This window comes from Rhinolophus sinicus, chromosome 4 (assembly GCF_057876585.1).
Source record: "Rhinolophus sinicus isolate RSI-liver-muscle chromosome 4, RSI-T2T, whole genome shotgun sequence".
Lineage (NCBI taxonomy): Eukaryota > Metazoa > Chordata > Mammalia > Chiroptera > Rhinolophidae > Rhinolophus > Rhinolophus sinicus.
The window spans coordinates 24,584,218-24,604,865 of record NC_142504.1 but is presented as its reverse complement, the minus strand read 5'-3'; the positions used below and the strand labels follow the sequence as shown (position 1 = coordinate 24,604,865).

At 35.6% G+C, this 20,648-nt stretch overlaps 1 protein-coding gene across 12 annotated transcripts in view; it reads right to left on the bottom strand.

Moving 5' to 3' along the window:
* The window catches only part of ETV1 (ETS variant transcription factor 1), a 90,226-nt gene that overhangs the window by 34,236 nt on the left and 35,342 nt on the right, over nucleotides 1–20,648 (bottom strand). For all 12 annotated transcript variants that reach the window (XM_088797725.1, XM_088797720.1, XM_088797718.1 and 9 more), the window contains 3 exons: nucleotides 8,894–9,023; nucleotides 5,106–5,294; nucleotides 836–1,083 (listed from right to left, as the gene is read on the bottom strand). In XM_088797725.1, coding sequence (XP_088653851.1) covers nucleotides 836–1,083; nucleotides 5,106–5,294; nucleotides 8,894–9,023 — 567 coding nt within the window. The remainder of the gene's footprint in view (nucleotides 1–835; nucleotides 1,084–5,105; nucleotides 5,295–8,893; nucleotides 9,024–20,648) is intronic.

Here is a 20,648-nt window from a genome sequence, read left to right as displayed (position 1 = left end):
ACTCCACAACCATCTATTGACCACAGTCACAATGTTAATATTTTGCAAATACATGGTGTCCCTCTTGTAAGTATTAGTTTTTATTTCATACAAAAACAAATAAATAAAATAAAACCCTGAGATATTTGAAAAGCAGACGCCCTGATTGTGAAATTGTAACAGGAGACACAGCACAAATGAGTTAAGTAATCCATCTAAGGTTTCAAGGTCAAATTTGGTGGTAACATTTGCAATAGATTTAAGAGTTTCTTACTTTTAGGAAAACTCCCTTTTCCATGCTGATATACTACTTTGTGGGGCCATTCTGGCTCAGTGAGCCTCCAGCTAAAGCTCTATGAATAAACCATAATCTTTATTTTTGTATTTTTCTCCTAATATGTAAGAATCTTATTTCTGAAACCTTGGAATCTTGCCACCAATAAAGGAAAAAGCAAACAGTTATCAGTAATAAGTGACCCCGTATAGAAGAATATCACTTTCTTTAAACACAGTTATTAAATAGTGAGTGCTGTAGCAGCAAAATAGAAAAAAAAAGCCAGAATCCAGAAAAGAATGATACTGTTATTCTCTTGGGCTGAGAGTGTGCCTCATTTTACAAATTGCACTCTTCTGTGGACTGGTTTCATTTCTAGACACTATTTCAACCATTGGCTTATGCCAAAATGGTTTGATTGTCCCACCCTTCACATAGAGACAAAGATTTAAAGAAGGGGTAACATCAGAAAGATTACACACACACAAAATGTCAGAAGCCACCCAGTCGGATGCCAATACTAATCCAAGTGACAAGCCAGTGAAAAAAATGTCTTACATGTAACTTAAAGCATGGGCCTACCTGAATCATATGCAAAATCTCTGGGTTCCTGTTTAATCATCAGAGGCGGGGGGAAGCTTTGGCTGGGCGCACCACCAACCATGGTGTTGTGTTCATACACTGGGTCGTGGTACTCCTGCTTAAAGCCTTGAGGTGGGAAGGGGATGTTTGGCTCAGACATCTGCCGTTGGTACATGGGACGTCCTTCCCTCGGCATTGTCGGCAAAGGAGGAAAGGAATTACAGGGTTCAGAAAGCTGGCGGCGAAATCTGGGAAATAAGAGAGCATGTTTCAAATAAAACAGTAACAGGGAATACTCTTTAAAACATTGGTATGATTTATAACTGTTTAGTTGATGAACATAATACCAACTGACAGGAAGTGTAAATCTTTAACGGAGACTAGATTTCTCCCTCTTAGGTCAGCAGCACCTAAGTGCGTCTTAATCATAACATGACTTGTGTTCCCCTTTCTAATTAGTCCTTTGCAGAATCATTTGGTACATTACAGCAAGTTGAAGGTGTGCTTTGAGTAGGGCTGGGAGAGCAGTGCACTATTTTGACGAAATACATACCATAACAGTAAAAATACCCAATTCTAAATCAATTGAATCATTTTTCAAATTTCCATATTAATAGAGGTTCTCAAACAATTATATACTAAAAAAAGAACAGGGAAAAAACAGAAAGAAGCTGATCTCAAACTGCATCCTCCATCTTTTAATTCTGTTACCCAAATAATCAACAAACAAGCAAACAAACAAACCCCAACCAAATAAAAACCTGCTTATTGGTTTTCATTCCCTCACCAACAGTTAATGAGGAAACAAGAGAGGAACGACTCTCTTCTCAAACGGACAGGGCTCTTAAATCTTCAACAGTGTTCTAAATAATATGGTATTCTAGTGATAAATAAAACTGTGAAGCAGAGCGACTAATCCAAGCTGGCTTTTAAAAGACCATCGCTTCACTGTCAAACAGTAGCACACAACACACTGACTTCCAAAAGCTTCAAAAAAAAAAAAAAATAAGATTGATAAAAATCAGCTTAAAATATACAGCAGCCCTTGAAAGATGGAAATGACACATATGTGTTGCATAGGTTTGGGACAGGTCACGCTGTTAGGAGATGAGGACGTTCTGAGGCCTTGGCAGAAAGCTGAAAGTAAGACTTGCTGCTCCTTCCTTCTTGGTTGGTTATACCCTGTAGTGACTGGCTAATCATCATAATCGTTGGGTTCTGTGTTTTTCATCCATAATATCATTGACCTACCACAAAGATATGGATTCATTAAAGATTTAAAAGTGCTCTAAAAATGCCCAGGAGTGTTTAAAAATAACCTATCAAACATCACTGCGAGCTAATATAAGCCTGTTAACTCCCTTCCCCCACACTAAACGCATTCTGGAGACTTTAATTTGGAACGTTAACATTTAATTTTGATAATGTTAAATGAAAATAAAGTAAAAGCTAAAGAAGTGCAAAGCAGTTGCTTTAGCATTTCTGAGAACACTCCATCCTGTGTTTTAACCCTCGCCTCACTGGCTGCCCTAGAAAGCAATGACATTCCACCTACACCTGCAGAAAATAAGCTTAGAAACTTGGATATTGCAAAACTGTTAGCCTTGCTGGCACTGCATTCATATCCCTTCCCTTGCTTATTTCATTAGTCAAAAAAAGAAACAGAATTTATCATTAAGAACTGTCAAGGAGTGAATCAGAAAATTGTAACTTGAAGTTAAAATAAGAAAGCAGCTCACTTGTAAAGCCTTAACAGGAAGTTAACAATACTTATACCAAAAACTTTAAGGAATCAGCCATTTGTTTTTACAAATCAACCTGATTCCAGTTGGTACTTGCTGAGGACCACATTATATATCAAACAGACATGCTTCATAGGAAGCTACACAATGTTGGTGCCATTCTTATGAGCTGCCAACCAATTATAAAGAGAAAGTGACTCAAGAAGCTTCTGAAAGAGAGCTAAAGATAAGGAGAGCATGCCGATGAGCTCTGGGATAAAGAAAAACAGCATATAAGTGGTGGGAAACACTGAGGAAAAAGAGACAGGGCTCCTGCACAGTAGGTTCAGGAGAAAGTGCCAAAGGGCTGGCCTGAGGAGCAGAATGAGCCTGAGGAAAGGAAGCAGGGTGCAGCCCAGTTGGCCACAAAGCATTCCCAGAGTGAGGTGGGGTGCCTAGGCTGGAGGGGGCTATTTGGGGAAAGGATCTGTTCCCAGAGCAAATTTGCCATTTATAACTGAGGGACTGTCATTTGTTGGCTGGAGCCCTCCAAGAAATCCTCCTCAGAAACATACGGCTCCAAAGATTTTCCTGGGATTGGCCAGCTGGTACTGTCCTCAAAACACAATGGGGGGCAGTGGGAAAAGACCCTGAGCTTCCCTCTTACAGTTCCGGACCGGCTGTTCTCAGTCTCAAATATTTGACTTCAAGTAGAGAAACTAAAATGGATTTGGCTAAAGCATTTCAAGTTAGGTCACCTAAAAGCAGGCACACTGCTTGTTTAGCCGTCACCTTCCATAAGAAATAACTACTCTGCATAAAAAAAAACCCTGCAATCTAGAATTCCGGCACTCATTTGAAGAGCACGAAACTCAGGTATCAAGAACTCTGGGAAGTCACCAGAGTGGACAAAATAAAATTTGCTTTTTTGTTCATACTTTTTTTTCCCCTCTTAGCCCCGCACCATGTGCATCTGTTTAACGACCCACCCTGCAATAAGATTTCTTTCATCTGTATTTACAAAACTGTTTACACAGATGCACATAACCATTATGCTCTGACAAGGTCTTAAGTCTACAGGGTGAGAAGGGAAAGATAATAGGAAACATTTAATAACTAAAGCAAAAGAGGACTTAGTGATGGAAACAAAGGTACAGCTTAGTTTCACATTGGAAAGAATGCTTTCATCTTATCCCTTCACACCAAAAGAGAGTCACTGAATTTGAGATTGGGTCACATTAAGAACTTTTAAAAAGCAGATTTGAGTATTCCCTCATTTTCAGCAAGTTGCCAGTGGCACATCTTCCGGTTTCCTCTGCTGATCTAGAGAATTCCTTCACCTGAGTTATTTTTATAATGGTGTGTCAGAGCCAGGTTGCACTAGCTTATTGTTAAATTTTCAGAAATGCTGTGAGTCCGTTGTTAAACAGCCATTATTAAGAAAGCAAACTATGTAAATTTATAATTAAATATATATATATATATACACACACACACAAAACAAATTCAATTAATACTGAAAACTCATAACTTCCTACTTATTGTACTACATTTTACTACCAATTATGATCTTGAGGTTATGACTGAAGTATCTGTATGGTAGAAATACTACACAATGGTGTGCTACTGCACATCTCTTTCCAATTCCACATTCAAGGTTGTCACATTGGTAACTTAGAGTCAACCATGGGAGTAATAGTTACAACACAGATTCACCAAATGCTACATATTAGGTCTTTTGGATTTTTCTCCCATAGAGCCTGTTGTTAAACATTTACCAGCACACCACTGGCTCTATATATAAGTACAGGGAGAGGGGGAAGGAAGGATGCTCTATGTAATCAACCTGTGTTTTAAGTTGTATTAGCAAGACCTCTAAAGGTCTCCCAATATTTGATTTAAATGTGAGTTAACTCATCTCTAGGAATCAAGAATTAATTACCCACCACAGCATTCTCCCTAGCTCCTCGCTCTGGTTCTTGCCTCACTCCTTTCTAAGTAATAATAATGTGGTCTCTATTGCCTTAACTTTATACTCTCAGTGTCCAGGGTCATGTATCTACTGACATTAAATATTCATCACTTGGAAAGGATGGAAAATACTTTTAATCAAATAAGTTCTGTTCTGCAAAACTGTGTATGCCATTCAATATAAGGTAGAGAAACTAATTCCATAAGCCACCTACTAAAATTAGTCTAACTTTATAGAACAAGTACACACATATGCTCATAAAAATGGGATGATCTGATTTAAAGTTTAAGTGAAGCAATTTAATTCAGGCAAAGCGAAAGGGAAATGTTCAAATGTCAGTATATAGATTAATTTTCCATTTTAGCAATACGTTAAAATGTTTATAAAAGGAATATTTATAAATGACCTTCTCCACAAATTACAACTATAGATAAAGGTCTTTCTAAAATATTTTTCACAGATGTGCAAAATTAATATGCTCACCTTGAATCGAGTATAGGTCATAGGAATTGGTAATAGTAATTTCTTCCAAGAATACTAAAAAACAGTTTTCACAATAATAGGATTTGCTGTATACCTGTGGTCCATGGGGTAGCTGCTGTCTTGCATGGACTGCGATGGAGGCAGGTGAGCTGGGAAAGCGCGGTCTGGTTTTGGAGTATGAGTTGAGTTTGGAGATGCATGATGTAATGGGGACACTGGAGTGCTGGATGGTGTTGGGGGGTTGGAGGGCCTCATTCCCACTTGTGGCTTCTGATCATAGGCACTACCCAAGGAACAAAAAAGAGAGAAAGACAGAGACAGAGAGAGAAAAAAAAAAATTTTTTGTTTCTTTGGAGCAATTAAAAAAAAAAGAAAGAAAAAGAAAATTCTAACCCAAGGAAAGAAAAACATTTTAGCCTTAAGTCATAAGGAAGTTAGAATTTTATGTTCTTGGTTTTTGTAATTCTAGAACGTGCAATCTTAAAAATCACCACACACTTAAATAGAAAGTAGGATACTTAATATATGACTTGGTAACAGCATAAATATAGAATGTACATATTTGTAATACATACAAACAACTTAGTATAAGGAAAATCACTGCTTATGAAAGTGTTATTATTTCCATCTGTTCTTGGTATGTCTCCTTGAGCAAATTGCACAGACCTTTTCTACATCATTAAATATTTCTGGTATAATTCTTCTATATTAAATTAGATTTTACAACAAGAACAAACACCAGTTAAATAAGATGGAGATCATACCTGGCTTGACATTATGGAAGAATTTTAAGGAGATGCTGTTGCCTTATTTTCATTATTTTCATATAAAATAAATGATGCTTGGCATTGACTTCCTCACATGGGATAATAAAAATCAATGAGGCAAATTAAAATCCCTATGATATATTTAAACATTCTTGGAGTATAAGAATAAGTACAAAATCATAATGTTCTTAAGAACAAAGCCCTATTGTCACAGTCTAACTTCTAAACACTCACAAATGAATAAGGTTATTTATTATGAATTTCAGTTGATTTCCTATGTGTAGCCTTTGAGAATGTGATTTAACTTGTTTTTGTAATCTAAATATTTTACTAAAAACAAATTTTACTTAAATTTCCAAACAAAAAGATATTTCTAGGTTATAATACTGTATTTCTTTGTAAAATAAAAAGCATTCATCAATACATACTTTTATTTAAAAAAGGAAATTTTTTTTTTTTGCATTAACTTATGTGATAATTTATTCTGTTGCTCCATTTATACAAGAGAATTACAACCAAGTGCAAAAATACTTCACAGAATTGAAGGAGTATGTGCTGCATAAGTCTAGTCTTGCCTTAAAGTCAATAGTATTAATATGAAGAAGATTATGTTTGGCTCTTCTTATTTTCTTTACCAATATTTCTAAATGAGAATCTACTTCTTTTATAAAATGGTTCACCTCTCTCAACCCACCCCACCCCCAAAATAAAAAAACATACATCTTTTGCTCTGGGACATTACTTTGTCCCCCTATGAAATGTTGTATTTACAGTTTGCATAGAGAAGAATATAATCCATATTTCAGTGTGGGAATTATTGGTTCTCAGGGAGAACTTCAAAATATTCAGGCAATTCCTCTACTGTTAATTTATGGATGTTATATGTGTCACACGAGGTGTGATCAGAAAATATGGTGAATACTTAAATTTTTAAAAAATATATATATATTATAGTAAAAGACACACTGCCGTTAATCCCTCTCACTTCAAACACACTTATCCCATAGTTCTTGCCACCTTCTGAAGCAGTTCTGGAGTCCTCTCTCGTGAGTTCTTTAGTTGCGCTGTTGTGGCTGCCTTGATGTCTTGAATTGACTCAAAACATTTACCTTTCATTGTCAATTTGACTTTAGGGAAGGGCCAGAAGTCGCACGGTGCCAGATCCAGTGAATAAGGTGGATGAGGACACACCGTAATGTTTTTATGTGACAGAAGTTCCCATACCAGAAGTGATGTGTGACATGGAGCCTTTCCGTTGTGACCAAAGAATACAGTGAATGCTGCTGCCGAGTGCCATCCAACGGAAAGACAGGTATCTTCAATTTGGAAGCGGCGTGGCGAACCTTAGTAACAGTGAGTGACAAGTTTCATCTTGTTCACTGCAATCAGTCAGATGTGAGCTACGGTTGAGAATAGGTGTGTTTTAAAGTGCATGGTAAATCATCCTCCATCGTGACAATGCTCAGTGTCATGCATCACTTCTGATATACAATTTCTGTCAAATAAAAACATTACAGTCTGTCCTCATCCGCCTTATTCATTGGATCTGGCAATCAGCTACTTCTGGCTCTTCCCCAAAGTCAAAATGATTTAGGGCATTGAGGCAGCTATGACAGAGCAACTAAAGACACTCACGAAAGAGGACTTCCAGACTGCTTCAGAAAGTGGCAAGAGCAATGGGTTAAGTGTGTTTGAAGTGAGGGGAAGTATTTTGAGAGGTATTAATGGCAATGTATCTTCTACTGTGATTTTTTTTATTTAAACATTCACTGTATTGTTTGATCACACATTACATATAGCACTAGTTATTTCAGTCACATTTCTGATCAATGCTGAAATGCAATGACAATTCTACATTTATTTGGTTCATTAATTTAAAATTCTTTAATATATTGAATAATTATTCTGTGAACACATAACACTCTTAAGGAGAAAATGCAAAACTTAAAAACAGTATAAAATAAAACTTAGATTGATCAATATTGTTTTATGTGAAACAACTATGCTTTAATAGTTAGCTTCTACAAGACATCTTTGGTTCTACAAGATAGCTTTTCTATAAAAGCTTTGTAGTTTTAATTGAACTGGCTCGTAATTTCAGACTCTGGTGAACCTCCTAGAAAAGCAGATATAAAAGACAAGTTTGCAAGAATAAATAGTAATCAAATATGTAAGTACTGTTCAGCTTCCAAGAGACTGCACAAATCTAAGTTTCTTGAATCTTATATATCCTGGATCTAGAGAGTACCAGTAGCAAACATATGAAGAAATAGAAGACCTCTTTGGATAATAATGTATTACAAACTTGAATCAACGTAACTTATAAAGCTGCAAATATTTGTAATCACATTTTTAAGTTTCCAAACTAACTCCTTTTAAGAACTACGTGTTTACTATAATTGAGAGTAATAATACTCAATATGCAGAGCCAACTTCTTCCTTATGCAATTAGAGGCCAATATGAAAAATAGCAGAATGCAATTTACTATGAAGGGTTTTTAATGAACATATATGTTATCAAATTTGACAATGTACTTTTACTGCTCCACCCTTTATTATCAGAAGGAACACTGGCTTTTTAATACATAATAGCCTCTAATAAGCCTTATAAAATCCTAACTTTATTGCAATTGTTCATGAATGCATCTTATAGCTCATCTGCAAAGCCTGTCAGATAACTAATGTACTGCTGAGACCTGCCAAATGTTTCTTTTTTTTTTTTTTTCCCTATAAACTCTATCTAAAGTGCATAATGCATTCATTCTAATGAGAATTTTCAATAGCTACTCAGGCCAAGTAAGACCCTCTTTTCAAGCCCAGGATACATCACTACAGTAGGAAAGCAACCAACAATGTGGATGAAAAATACTGCTTAAAAATTTAATTACAATTACATTATTATTTTATTATTTTTCATTAATAATAGTGAAATAATAATAATGTGTGATCAGATGGTACATGGTTCTTTGGAGTTCTGCTACACATATTACCTAATTAGCTTGTTATATGCTGAAGATGTAAGTCTTATGAAATATGACTCAAGATTTTATGTTATTCCGGACTTTTTGTTTCCATAAGAACCACCATCCTCTATATATACACCTGATTGCTTTACCTGACATTGTACAGGCACTTTTCTCCATAGCTGAATTTAAAGGGCTGTTCTTGACTGCAGGCAGAGCCAAGTTCTGAACAGGGACTGTGGGGTTCTTTCTTGATTTTCAGTGGTAGGCCATGAAAAGCCACTAGAAACAAAACAAAAATACCCATAAAAATGAAATGCAGTTAGCAATTAAAAATATTAACCTGACCTATTTCTCTTGGTTAAAATGCCATTAAAACTTCATATTAACTTACATATATAAAAAAAAGTCAGATTTGATGAAACTTCATGGAAGATTCTGGAGAAATCTCTGTATACTCCTTTTCTGTTTTTGCTAAGAAACTATTTGCTTGAACGTGCTCTCATTATTTAAAGTGAATCACTTATAATTTGCTTAGCTGATACCAATAATACTAGAGGCTCAGTTTTCAGAAACTACATTTTGAAAACATTTCAGAAAGATTTCCAGTGATTAAAGCAGAAAAAATACAACTGGTTATACAAGAATTAACGGAAGATTGGAACAGAGTTTTAAGCATTACTGAAAGGAAAACATCTCAAATCCATCAATAGTAATGGTTTAATGGAATGATAACTGAACTAGGCGAAAGAAAATCCAGGTGCAACTGATGTCAATTTGGTAACATCTTTGAGTCAAATGCTCATCTATAAAATAGAGAGAGAAGTACATGCCTACCTACCTCCCAGAATTGTGAGGAAGAAATGTGCGAAATATGTGAAAGTTGTCACATGTAATCCACCATACAACAATTATTCTCCATCAAATGATATTTTGTCCTTTTTCATGTCTTATATGTGGTTATATTTATTTACATTCATTAATGCTTAATATAATACAAAGAACATATAAAATATGAAGGCTAGAAGACATGTATATTTGAAGAGAACCATAGCTTTAAAAACAATAAATACCATGTAGTTTTTTTTTTTATTTTTGTATATGAAATTGAAAAAATAGCTATTAGAGATCTTGTCAGAATAACTGAAGTTTTACTATAAACGGAAAATCGATAAAAGAATAAAGCAGACATGAAAATGGATTTTATTTTTATGTATAATATTCACAAGTATGACTAATCAAGGGATAAACATAAGAAGTACACACGTTCTAGAGATTTATAGTAACTACTATAAAAACTAGAATTAAAATAAAATATTAAGTCTGTATTCTATAAAAATGTGACAAGAGAAACCTTGTAGTTTATGATACCATTCGATCTTGATTATATTATGGCATAATAAACTTGTACCAGTCTGAATGTTATATACAATTTTAATATAAAAATTTGATATCAAGAACTACTAGCTACAGGAAAATAAATGCTATTTGTTTTACATGTACATAATTTTGACAAAATTGTTCAATGTTACTCAAAAGCCGTCTGAAACATCATAGAAAACAAATTTGCCTAAGAAACAAATTTCACCAAAATCAATTGTTTAAGGAAAACTTAATAAATAGTAACAAAATAATTTTACTCGGTGGTCAGTTTAATATCTGTAATGTGTGTTTAATATACCTATTCACTGTAGAGAGTAGAAGAATAGAAACAAAGGGAAAATTACACGTCTTCATATGCCAAGGGTGTTCATGTTCATTAACTTTACCAAGTCAGAAAGTTATAATGTATTAATCATTCAGATAGGAGAGATTTAAGAACCTCAAGAATCAATTATAAGGACTTGTCAGGGTTCTGATTTGAACAACTAAGTAGAGAAAGAAAACTGCAACAAATAAGACATTTGGTGTTAGATATTTAATAAATTATTGTTAATTTTGTTGGATGTAATAATAATGGAATGGCAGTTGTACAAAAAAGGTTTGAAGTTAGAGAATCACAACGTATTTCCAGAAAACAATAAGGTATCTGGGATTTTCTTTAAAATAGTCTAGAAAAAATGATGGGGGATGATGCAAATTAGAAAAATGTTGATAAATGTTAAAATCTAATTGATGGGTAGATAGAAGTTCATTATCTTATTCTCTGCTTTTATCTACATCCCAAATCTGCAGGATGAAAAGTCTTCATAATGTGACAAAAAAAAAAAAAGAATTTAAAGTCATATGTATAAAAAAAATTATCTTCCTGTGTGTGCATCTACTACTTAGAATGACAAATATTGTATACGCAACCATTAGCCACATATTTGTTGCTTTCTTAACAGATCATTTTAACTATTTATTACATCTTTGCACATATACAGAAAATGTGGATACTCAAGGTTAGCACTTGGGATTAAGTTTTAAGTTCTATATTTTTCTAAACAACAACAAAAAAAAATCAGTAGTAACATATAAGGAACTCAATTTGTGATTCAACGAAGTAACAGATTATTATACCTGAGAGATCAGAACTAATTTATAAGAATAAATTTGATAAGACCAAAAGAGTTAAATATGCAGTATGATGCAAAGTTTACCACATTTGTCAAAATGTCCAGTATATCAGAGACTAAATGTCTTTGGGACCATGAGGTAGAATAAGATTAGTGAACAGGACACAAAAATCACTAATCATATAAGAAAATAATCTGAACAGTAGGTTTCACTGAAATTTAAAACTTCTCTTTATCAAAATACACTATTAAGAGTAGAAAGTAAGGGAGCCAGCCCGGTGGCTCAGGCGGTTAAGAGCTCCGTGCTCCTAACTCCGAAGGCTGCCGGTTCGATTCCCACATGGGCCAGTGGGCTCTCAACCACAAGGTTGCCAATTCAATTCCTCGACTCCCCTCCTGCAAGGGATGGTGGGCAGCGCCCCCTGCAACTAAAATTGAACATGGCACCTTGAGCTGAGCTGCCACTGAGCTCCCAGATGGCTCAGTTGGTTGGAGCATGTCCTCTCAACCACAAGGTTGCTGGTTTGACTCCCGCAAGGGGTGGTGGGCTGTGCCCCCTGCAACTAGCAACGGCAACTGGACCTGGAGCTGAGCTGCGCCCTCCACAACTAAGACTGAAAGAACAACAACTTGAAGCTGAACAGAACCCTCTACAACTAAGATTGAAAGGACAACAACTTGACTTGGAGAAAAGTCCTGAAAGTGCACAGTGTTCCCCAATAAAGTCCTGTTCCCCTTCCCCAATAAAATCTTTAAAAAAAAAAAAAAAAGAGTAGAAAGTAAGCTACTGACTACATTGCAATACAAAGATCTGACAACTCATATTCAACATAGTACAAATCATATTCAACTGCTACAAATTAATAAGACAAAACTAGTAACCCAATTAAAAATGGACAGAAGACATGAACAGGCAATTAATAAAAGAAGACACCCAAATGGCAAAACAAACAAATGAAGAGCATAAAAAGCATATATGAAAAGGTATTCAACATCTTTACTCATCAGGAAAATGCAAATAAAACCACATGAGATTATTACTATATACCTACCAGAATGGCTAAACTACAAAAGCTTGGCATTATGAAGACTGAAGTTCTAAAGCAACAGAAACTTATATATGCTATTGAGATTGTAAACTGATAAATAAACTTTGAAAAATATTTTGGCAGTAGCTGCTAAGGCTCATAAATCTACCTTATGTCCAATAACTACACTCTAAGGTGTATATCCAAGAGAAAGGACTGCATATGTTCACTGAAAGACGCATATGAGAATGTTCGTAGCAGCTTTATTCATAATGGCAAAAACTGGAAAATTCAAATGTTCATTAGCAGGAAATAGATAAATAATATGTGGCAAATTCATACAATGGAATACTATGCAGGAATAACAAAGAATATATTACTGACACATGCAGAAACACAGACGGTCTCACAGACGTGAGATTGAGTAAAAGCAGCCAAGCATGAAAGTGTGTGGAGTATATGAATTTCAAAAACAGACCAAACTAACTGATAATGAAAGAATCCCCTTCTATTTGTGGATGCAAGTAACCTGCTACAGTGCTGGAAATATTTGATATCTTGCTCTGGGTGATGGTTTTATGAATATATAAATCTGAAAAAGTCATCAAGCTGCACGTGTAGGGTTTGCATTATAATAAATGCACATCTCAACAGTAAGTTTTTAAAACATGAGGACCATCAAGCAATGCTATACAAATTAAGATATTTGAACATGTCTGGCCTCCTGTTCCAGCAGAGACATCTGAGAATGTGCTTCAAATTCATAGGATAAGTAATTCCAGATGAGTGAGGGGAGGAATGACAAGTCTGATGCACCATCAGGAATGGTTGCTACCATGACAGTAGCCTTCTACCAAAATATCCACTGGCATCAACCAAGAAGCAAAAGGCGTGATCCATCCCAACGGATACACTGTCTATCTGGAGCTCTGGGGCTTTCAGATTGGACCATGAACTCCCTGAATTGACTTGAGACGAAAGGACATACGGATTCCCAAAGTGCCATCAGAGACAAGTTAATCCCTACAGTCTAGATCCCAAATCTAACTAATCACCAAATTGCCCAGGCAACTTTTGAAAAAACAAAGATTCCCAGACCCCACATGTTATAGGATGAATTGTGCCCCCCCCTAAAAATCAAATATTGAAGTCCTAATACCAGTACTTCAGTATGCGACCTTATTTGGAAGGTTAATTAAGATGAGGCCATTAGGGTGGGATCTAATCCAATATGATTGATGTCCTTACAAAATGGGGGAATTAGGGTACAGAACTACTCACAAGAGAACGCCATGTGAAGATGAAGGTGGAGATCAGAGCGATGCTTCTACAACCCAAGGAATGCCAAAGATTGCCCGCAAATCACCAAAAGCTGGGGGGAGGCATAGAACAGATTCTCTCTCACAGCCTTCAGAATCCTGCCGACACCTTCATCTCAGACTTGTAGCCTCCAGGACTCTGAGACAATAAATGGCGGGGATGTTTTTAAGCCACCCAGTCTGTGGTACTTTGTTATGGCAGCCCTAGCAAATTAACATACCATTTGCAGAAGTTCCGATTCAAGAAGACTGGGAGATAGATAGATAGATAGATAGATAGATAGATAGATAGATAGATAGATAGATATGGATTCTGTATCTTATAACATTTTTAGGTGATTCTCATAACCAGGCTAATTTCAAATCCATTGTAATGCTTAATAACACCTGGATCCAGTGTGCACTACATTGAAATGTGTCCAGTAATTGGAAAGACTTTAAAAAAACAACACTAACAACGTTGTCCTTTTCGTCAGATGTCGACACTCAGGAATTCTCACAGTTCCCCTACTTCCAGAAGTTCAGAGCTTCCCTACTTTTTCCAAAACCCATTCAATGTGTGTGGGCCTCTTAATCATTATGGGCCCTTGGAACTGTGATTGTATTTTTCTAATCATAAGCCAAATAAGTAATCCAATGAATTTGAGTTGGCTAGATTTTTTTTTTTTTTTTTTAATTGTTATGGGCGAGGAAAACAAGGAGAGAAGCCACCCTAAAGATCCTACCATTTTGCACAAGAACCACATGTTATTTTCCTCCTTTTCACTTTCCTGCTTCCGGGAGATTCTATACCACAACAGTGGCTTATCTTATTTATTCTTAAATAAGGGTAGTACAGAGACTCCCACCAGAGAGGGCTGAGCTGAGAACATGTTGGATATTTCATCACAGGGCTGAGAGTCTGAACGTCTGCTAACAGGCAGTTTTCCAGCTCACTGGCACAGGCACAAGTGAAAGCAGCACATTCATTTTGTGCAATTTGCTTTACCTTCCCACATGGAGTTGGTGCATGTAAAAGGCTGTTAAGTACTAAATTATTCCTTATCAAATCACCATCATCTGGAGTCATGATCAACACTAATTAAATTACTTTTGCTGAACACGGCTCCAGCCTGCTGCAGAGGCTGCGAGGTACATTTCATTTCTCTAACTGTACCATCCTTGCTGGGTCTGGAACAGAGAGCTACAGGCGTCTGCATTGTTTGTAGTTTTAATTAAAGTGAATCTTTCCTTCTTCAAGTGCATCCAATCAAGTGAGTTAACTCCTTCATTTCATTTACAAAGAAGTGATGGTTCAAAATGATATCACATTATATCTTGATCCCTGACTTCAGACATTCAGATAAATTCTCTTTGAATTCCGCAGTCTTCCTGAGGCACTCCTTGAACACATTTCCATGCAAACTTTATGACCTGTAACTCCTTTGGACAATCCAGACCTTTAGGAGAAGAAGCAGAAAGAACACGCAAGAGCTGCATCTTGCATTTTTTCTTTGATAGCAGCTTGACCTTTCAAACCACGTCATAAGGCTGACTAAATGATGACAGTTCTTCTAGTAGTTCAACTTAAAAGCTCCAAAATACCAGGACTTAAAAAAAAAAAGAGTACTTCCCAACTAAACTTAACCACTTCTTAACTCAAAAAGTTTACTTGGGATTATTGTATTCATTATAAAGTATTTGTTTAATTAGTAATCGTTTTCATTTTAGATTTATGAACTATGTGACATCATCTTGCTTCCATTTTTTTCTGCCTACATTTTTCAAACAGAGGCGCAAACTTGTCCTCATTCTATTGCAGCATAGAAATGCCACTGGCTTTCCAAGTGCAGCAACTCCAGTATAGAACCACATCTTTGGCTGAGGGTAGCTATATAATAAACCACATTTAAACACCTACAATGTAGATGAAGATAATGAATTTAAAAATCTGCTTATAGAAGAATAATTTCTAAACAATCAGGATACCGAAGCATTCTTTTTGTACTTTATATTAAAAACAGATCGTGTTTGTTAAAACTGACTGGTTTGTGTTCAGTCCAAAGAATAAACAATGTAACCTATGAATTGAGTTTTGATTTGCATGTCTATGGTTGTAAATTTAAGAAAGATAATGTGTTTCACTGTAAGTGTCAACTTATTCAATTGTGGTTGAGTTTGGAACAGTGATAGAAAACAGTAGCTGTAAAGCTTTTTAAAAAAACCTCAAGTTTACATAGTATTACAAAGTTTGCAAGGAAGCTTCACCTATATTATGTTTGATTCTCATTCGAGACCACAAAAAAATTTATTTTTATCTCCCCATTTTGCAAATTTAAAAGAAAACAACAACAAGAAAGAAAAAAAAATAAGGCGCTAAGCTTCCCCTCTAACTAAAGACCTAGAACTAACTTATAACCGGTTAAGAATTAGAGAGCCCTGAGCTTTTGACTGCAACTCTGGAATCCTTGAGCATATAATCAAATTTATTTTGAATAAATACGCTTCTGATTTCTTTCATGCATGAGCAGCACTATAAAATTATATCAGATGTTTTTTTATCCATTCATTTTTTTCATTAATTCACTCATTTATTGTGGCTCAGATACTGAGAGGAGGAGGGAATGTGGGGCTATAGAAAGAAGATGAAAATTGAGACAGTTTTACCATCAAGAGCTCACAGAAGTCCAATTAAAACTTTATTTAGGTGTTTTGTTTTGTTTTAAAGGAGTTTTCTCTAATAAAGATATTGGCAAGTCTTTAAGTTTGATTAATTCATGGGTATGTGATGCATATTTCTGTATACATGACCTTAATGATCTATTCTAGGCACTTGTATCTAAATGAACATATTTCTCAGAGCATTTGTGTTTGCTTTTAGGCATTCTGCCTTCTTTCAATTTATTACTGTGACCAAAGGCATTTAAAAAGTCCCATCACTCATAGTCCACTGAAGGAAAAATGGTGCTATCCAGCATCTAAAGCTTCCCCTAGACTCTGATAACCAAAATGTCACAAGTGATGGGTCCCCTTTTGTATGTGGACAGCGATGTAAATAAAACAAGTTGTCTTGGTGCTGACCTTCTACTCTGCTTTCCTCTCAACTCTTACCATAAGAGTGAAATAGAGTAGCAATTTCTGTGAGTACAAAACAATTACCCTAGGAAAAGAAACACATCACATATTTAATTACTTCTCTAAACAGAACCATGTTTTTAAATCAAATCTGTAGGTTTTGGTTTTTTTTTAAGTAAAACTAGCTAGGAATACAGAATCTTGATGAGAGTCATGGATTTTGATGTTGAGATTTCTGGTCTGCTCAAAAATTCTGTTCCAGAGTAGTTTACTACTGTATGATGTTCTAGAATCGGGGTTGGCAAATTACAGTCTGTGGGCCAAATCTGCCTTCCCGACTGTTTTGGTAAATGGAGTTTTATTGGGACATTGTCCCACCCATTCATTTAACTGTAGTCTAGCTCTACTTTGAAGTTACAATGGAATTTTGTGGTAGACTCCCTATGAGCTGCAAAGCCTAAAATATTTATTCTCTGACCCTTTGCAGAAGAAAGTTTGCTGATCCTTATTCTAGATTATGGTCTACAATGAAAAAGGAGAAAGAAAACATGAAAGTGGCGGCATGGTACAGTGACATCTGCTAGTGACAGGGTGCGGCTAAATTAGTTAACAAAGGACGTTTAATTTTGCTTCATTAACTTTGTTTGTTCTGACTCAAAACCAAGTGTGCAGCTTGTATAGCCAATCAATGGGTATATATATAGAAACAAGATGATGAAAAAAAGATACAATATTGAGGCTCTAAAATACTACAAATGTATGTGATTTGAGGAATTTCAAGGCATTTACTTACCACGGCTATGTCTGATGTAGATAATTTTTTTTTACACTTGTCCACAAAGTATAACTGAGAAAGTCAAAACAAATTCTGTGGACACTGAAGTGCTTGTAAAATTTTTTTCCACTTGGCTATAGCAGTGAATTTATATACATACATATATATATATATATATATTATATATATATATATTTATTTATATATATTATATTATATATATAATATAATATATAGATCTGTGTATACATATATATATCTGTATATATATATCTGTGTATATATATATATCTGTGTATATATATATATCTGTGTATATATATATCTGTGTGTGTATATATATATATATATATATATATATATATATATATCTGTAAAAGGGTAAAAAAGTAAACAGTATACATAAATTAGATTAAGACCTGATACAAGCATGGCATGAAAAAACGCATGCAGCCTTTTATACAAATATATAGAGATAGTTAGGGATACATTCACTAATTGCAAAACATTCACTTTAAGTGAGTATCACTTCAAATTCAGGTGATAAATGGATAGCAATGACCTCAATTAGTACTCAGTTAAATTCCAGAGGCAAAGGGGAAGGCTTGTGTACAAATAAAGACAATAGTGTCACATCCCCTGTAAATCCATCTTCCAAGAAAGACACACAAAAAAGCAGTAGGCACTGCTTCCACATCTGAGGCTCACAAAGATTCTTTTCCAGTGCATTTACCTCTTCCGAGGCCCCACACACACACACTGTACACACATATCATTCACACATACATACACCAACATCCATTACTAAAGGGCTTAATCTCAGCTATCAGCAGACTGCCTTTATGGGGCCATTAAACCATTTCTCTTGTTTACAGTGCCTGAAGAAAGATGTGAATTATGTCTGTGACAAAACAAGCGATAACATTTCTAAACTGCTATCAAAATGCAAACTGAATCACATTTAAGGACAGGGACCCTGATTCAAGTTTTCATGATTTTCCATTACTTGAATCATTTGGAAATACATTCACCTATAACATTTCTGAGACAGGAATTTAGACCATAGCACAGCAATCTGATACTTTTTTAAAAATGATATTCTTTAAGTAGAGCAGTTATAAAATAGATGATACCTTGTTTTTAAAGGACTATTATCAGTTGGGATAGATCCCATACCTAGTTCGCTCTTTGTTGTTATTTTGGCCACACAAAATATGCTATTTAGTAGTCATCACAAAGGCAAAGGAAGGGGGACTTTCACCCCATGTTATGCATCTCAGAATTTTTCAATTGAAGAGGATATTAGATATGAACACGTTTTAGGAATTGAGTTAGTGTTTGTACTAGGAAACCTTCATATGACAGGAATTATAAATGGAAAGCCAATGGGTAAACGGATAAAAAAGAGAAGGTACTTTAATTATTAGAGGAAAGCAAACGGTCATCAATATTCCCCTACCTTGCTCCCAGAAGTACTTACTCAGAATCTGTAAGGAACTTTCTGGGCAGTTTCGAAACCAAAACTGAGGCTCGCAGAAATCAAACACATTTCTCAGAAGAGGATAGCAAACCTTTTTTTTCTAATACCAAACTCCTACAGTAATAGAGATTGCACATTCTATTGTAGGGACTCCTGAATGGTCTTTCCAGGGGCGTGCCTGGATAAAGAAGGGGATGTAGATTTTAAAAGTCCCAGAGGTGATCCTGCACCTCAGCAGAATTGGAACTAGTGCTGAGGACACAGCTGAAATCAGAAGCCAGGAGTCCACAGAGTAAAGCCTACTAATTAGGTTACAGTTTCAGAAGACAATTATTTCTTAAAAGTATACTTAATAATTCAACTTTCTCTACACTGCAGAGTACCATTATGCCATCTTTATAGAAAAGAATAGACCTGAAACACAGGGTTTGGCTTGTCTTCCTTCTCTTCAAAAACAGTGATAAGTGAAATGCAGCCAGCTCTCTCATCTGAAGGTCACTTACCGTGTTTCCCCGAAAATAAGACCTAGCTGGACAATCAGCTCTAATGCGTCTTTTGGAGCAAAAATTAATATAAGACCTGGTATATTATATTATATTATACTATACTATACTATACTATACTATACTATACTATACTATACTATACTATATTATATTATATTATATTACTATATAAGACCGGGTCTTATATTAATTTTTGCTCCAAAAGACACATTATAGCTGATGGTCCAGCTAGGTCTTATTTTCAAGGAAACACAGTACTTATGGGTCTTGATGATCTAAACCAGAGGTTGCCAATGTTTGTTTGGTTCACAGATGGTTTCAGATTAATTTCAATTAGTTGTGATCATTTAAAAATCAGCTTCAAAACCTTTTTTTCTGGTTTAAAAATCTAAACTCCTGGATTCTCTAGAAAAAAACACTATATCCAACAACACTGAGTCCACTTTCCAGACTGAAAAGCAGGGAAGCCATTGGCTGAGCCCATTATCAGCTGCCTTTTGCAAGCATCTATAGTTTATTGTTTGCTACAGTCCCCACCATCCCCACCATTCCCACCACTCCACACCTCATTATCTTTTGCACTAAATAACTTCAATCACTTATATGCTTGGAATGAATGTTTTCTACCCCTCATTTAACACACACCTAAGAAATCATTAGTGAATGTGTATCCACATGTGGACCTGCATGAGTGCACACACACACCCTCTCTAGTCAGCAAATATAAATATTACAAAATGCATGTTACCCCATGGCTCACATACTCAAATACTCATTCCTAGGCAATAAGGCATAGTGGCAAAGCTGGCAGTCACTCAAGTCTGCCTAACTTCAAATCTCGCCACTGCCACTTACCAGCTATAAGACTGGGCAAGCCACTTAACCTCTCTCTGTGCCTCAGTTTCCTCACCTATAAAATGAGGATAATAACACCCACCTCACATTTACTGATAGGATTAAATGAGACACTATGTATAAAGTGTATAGAACCATAAGTGCTCAATAATGTTAACTGTTGGTGATGTTATTTTTCAAACCCAGAAGCATTAGGCATTACAGCTACAGTAGATCATCCAGAAACTAGAATGGTTGAGCACAGGGACGCTGAATCTTGGCTTTGCTACTTACTAGCTAAAGGACTCCTGGTAAACCAGGTAACTGCTCTGTGACTTAGTTTCTCCCTAAGTAAAAATATGACGTTTATCACAGACCTTCCGCCTGGGGTTTGTGTGAGACTTAAATGAGGT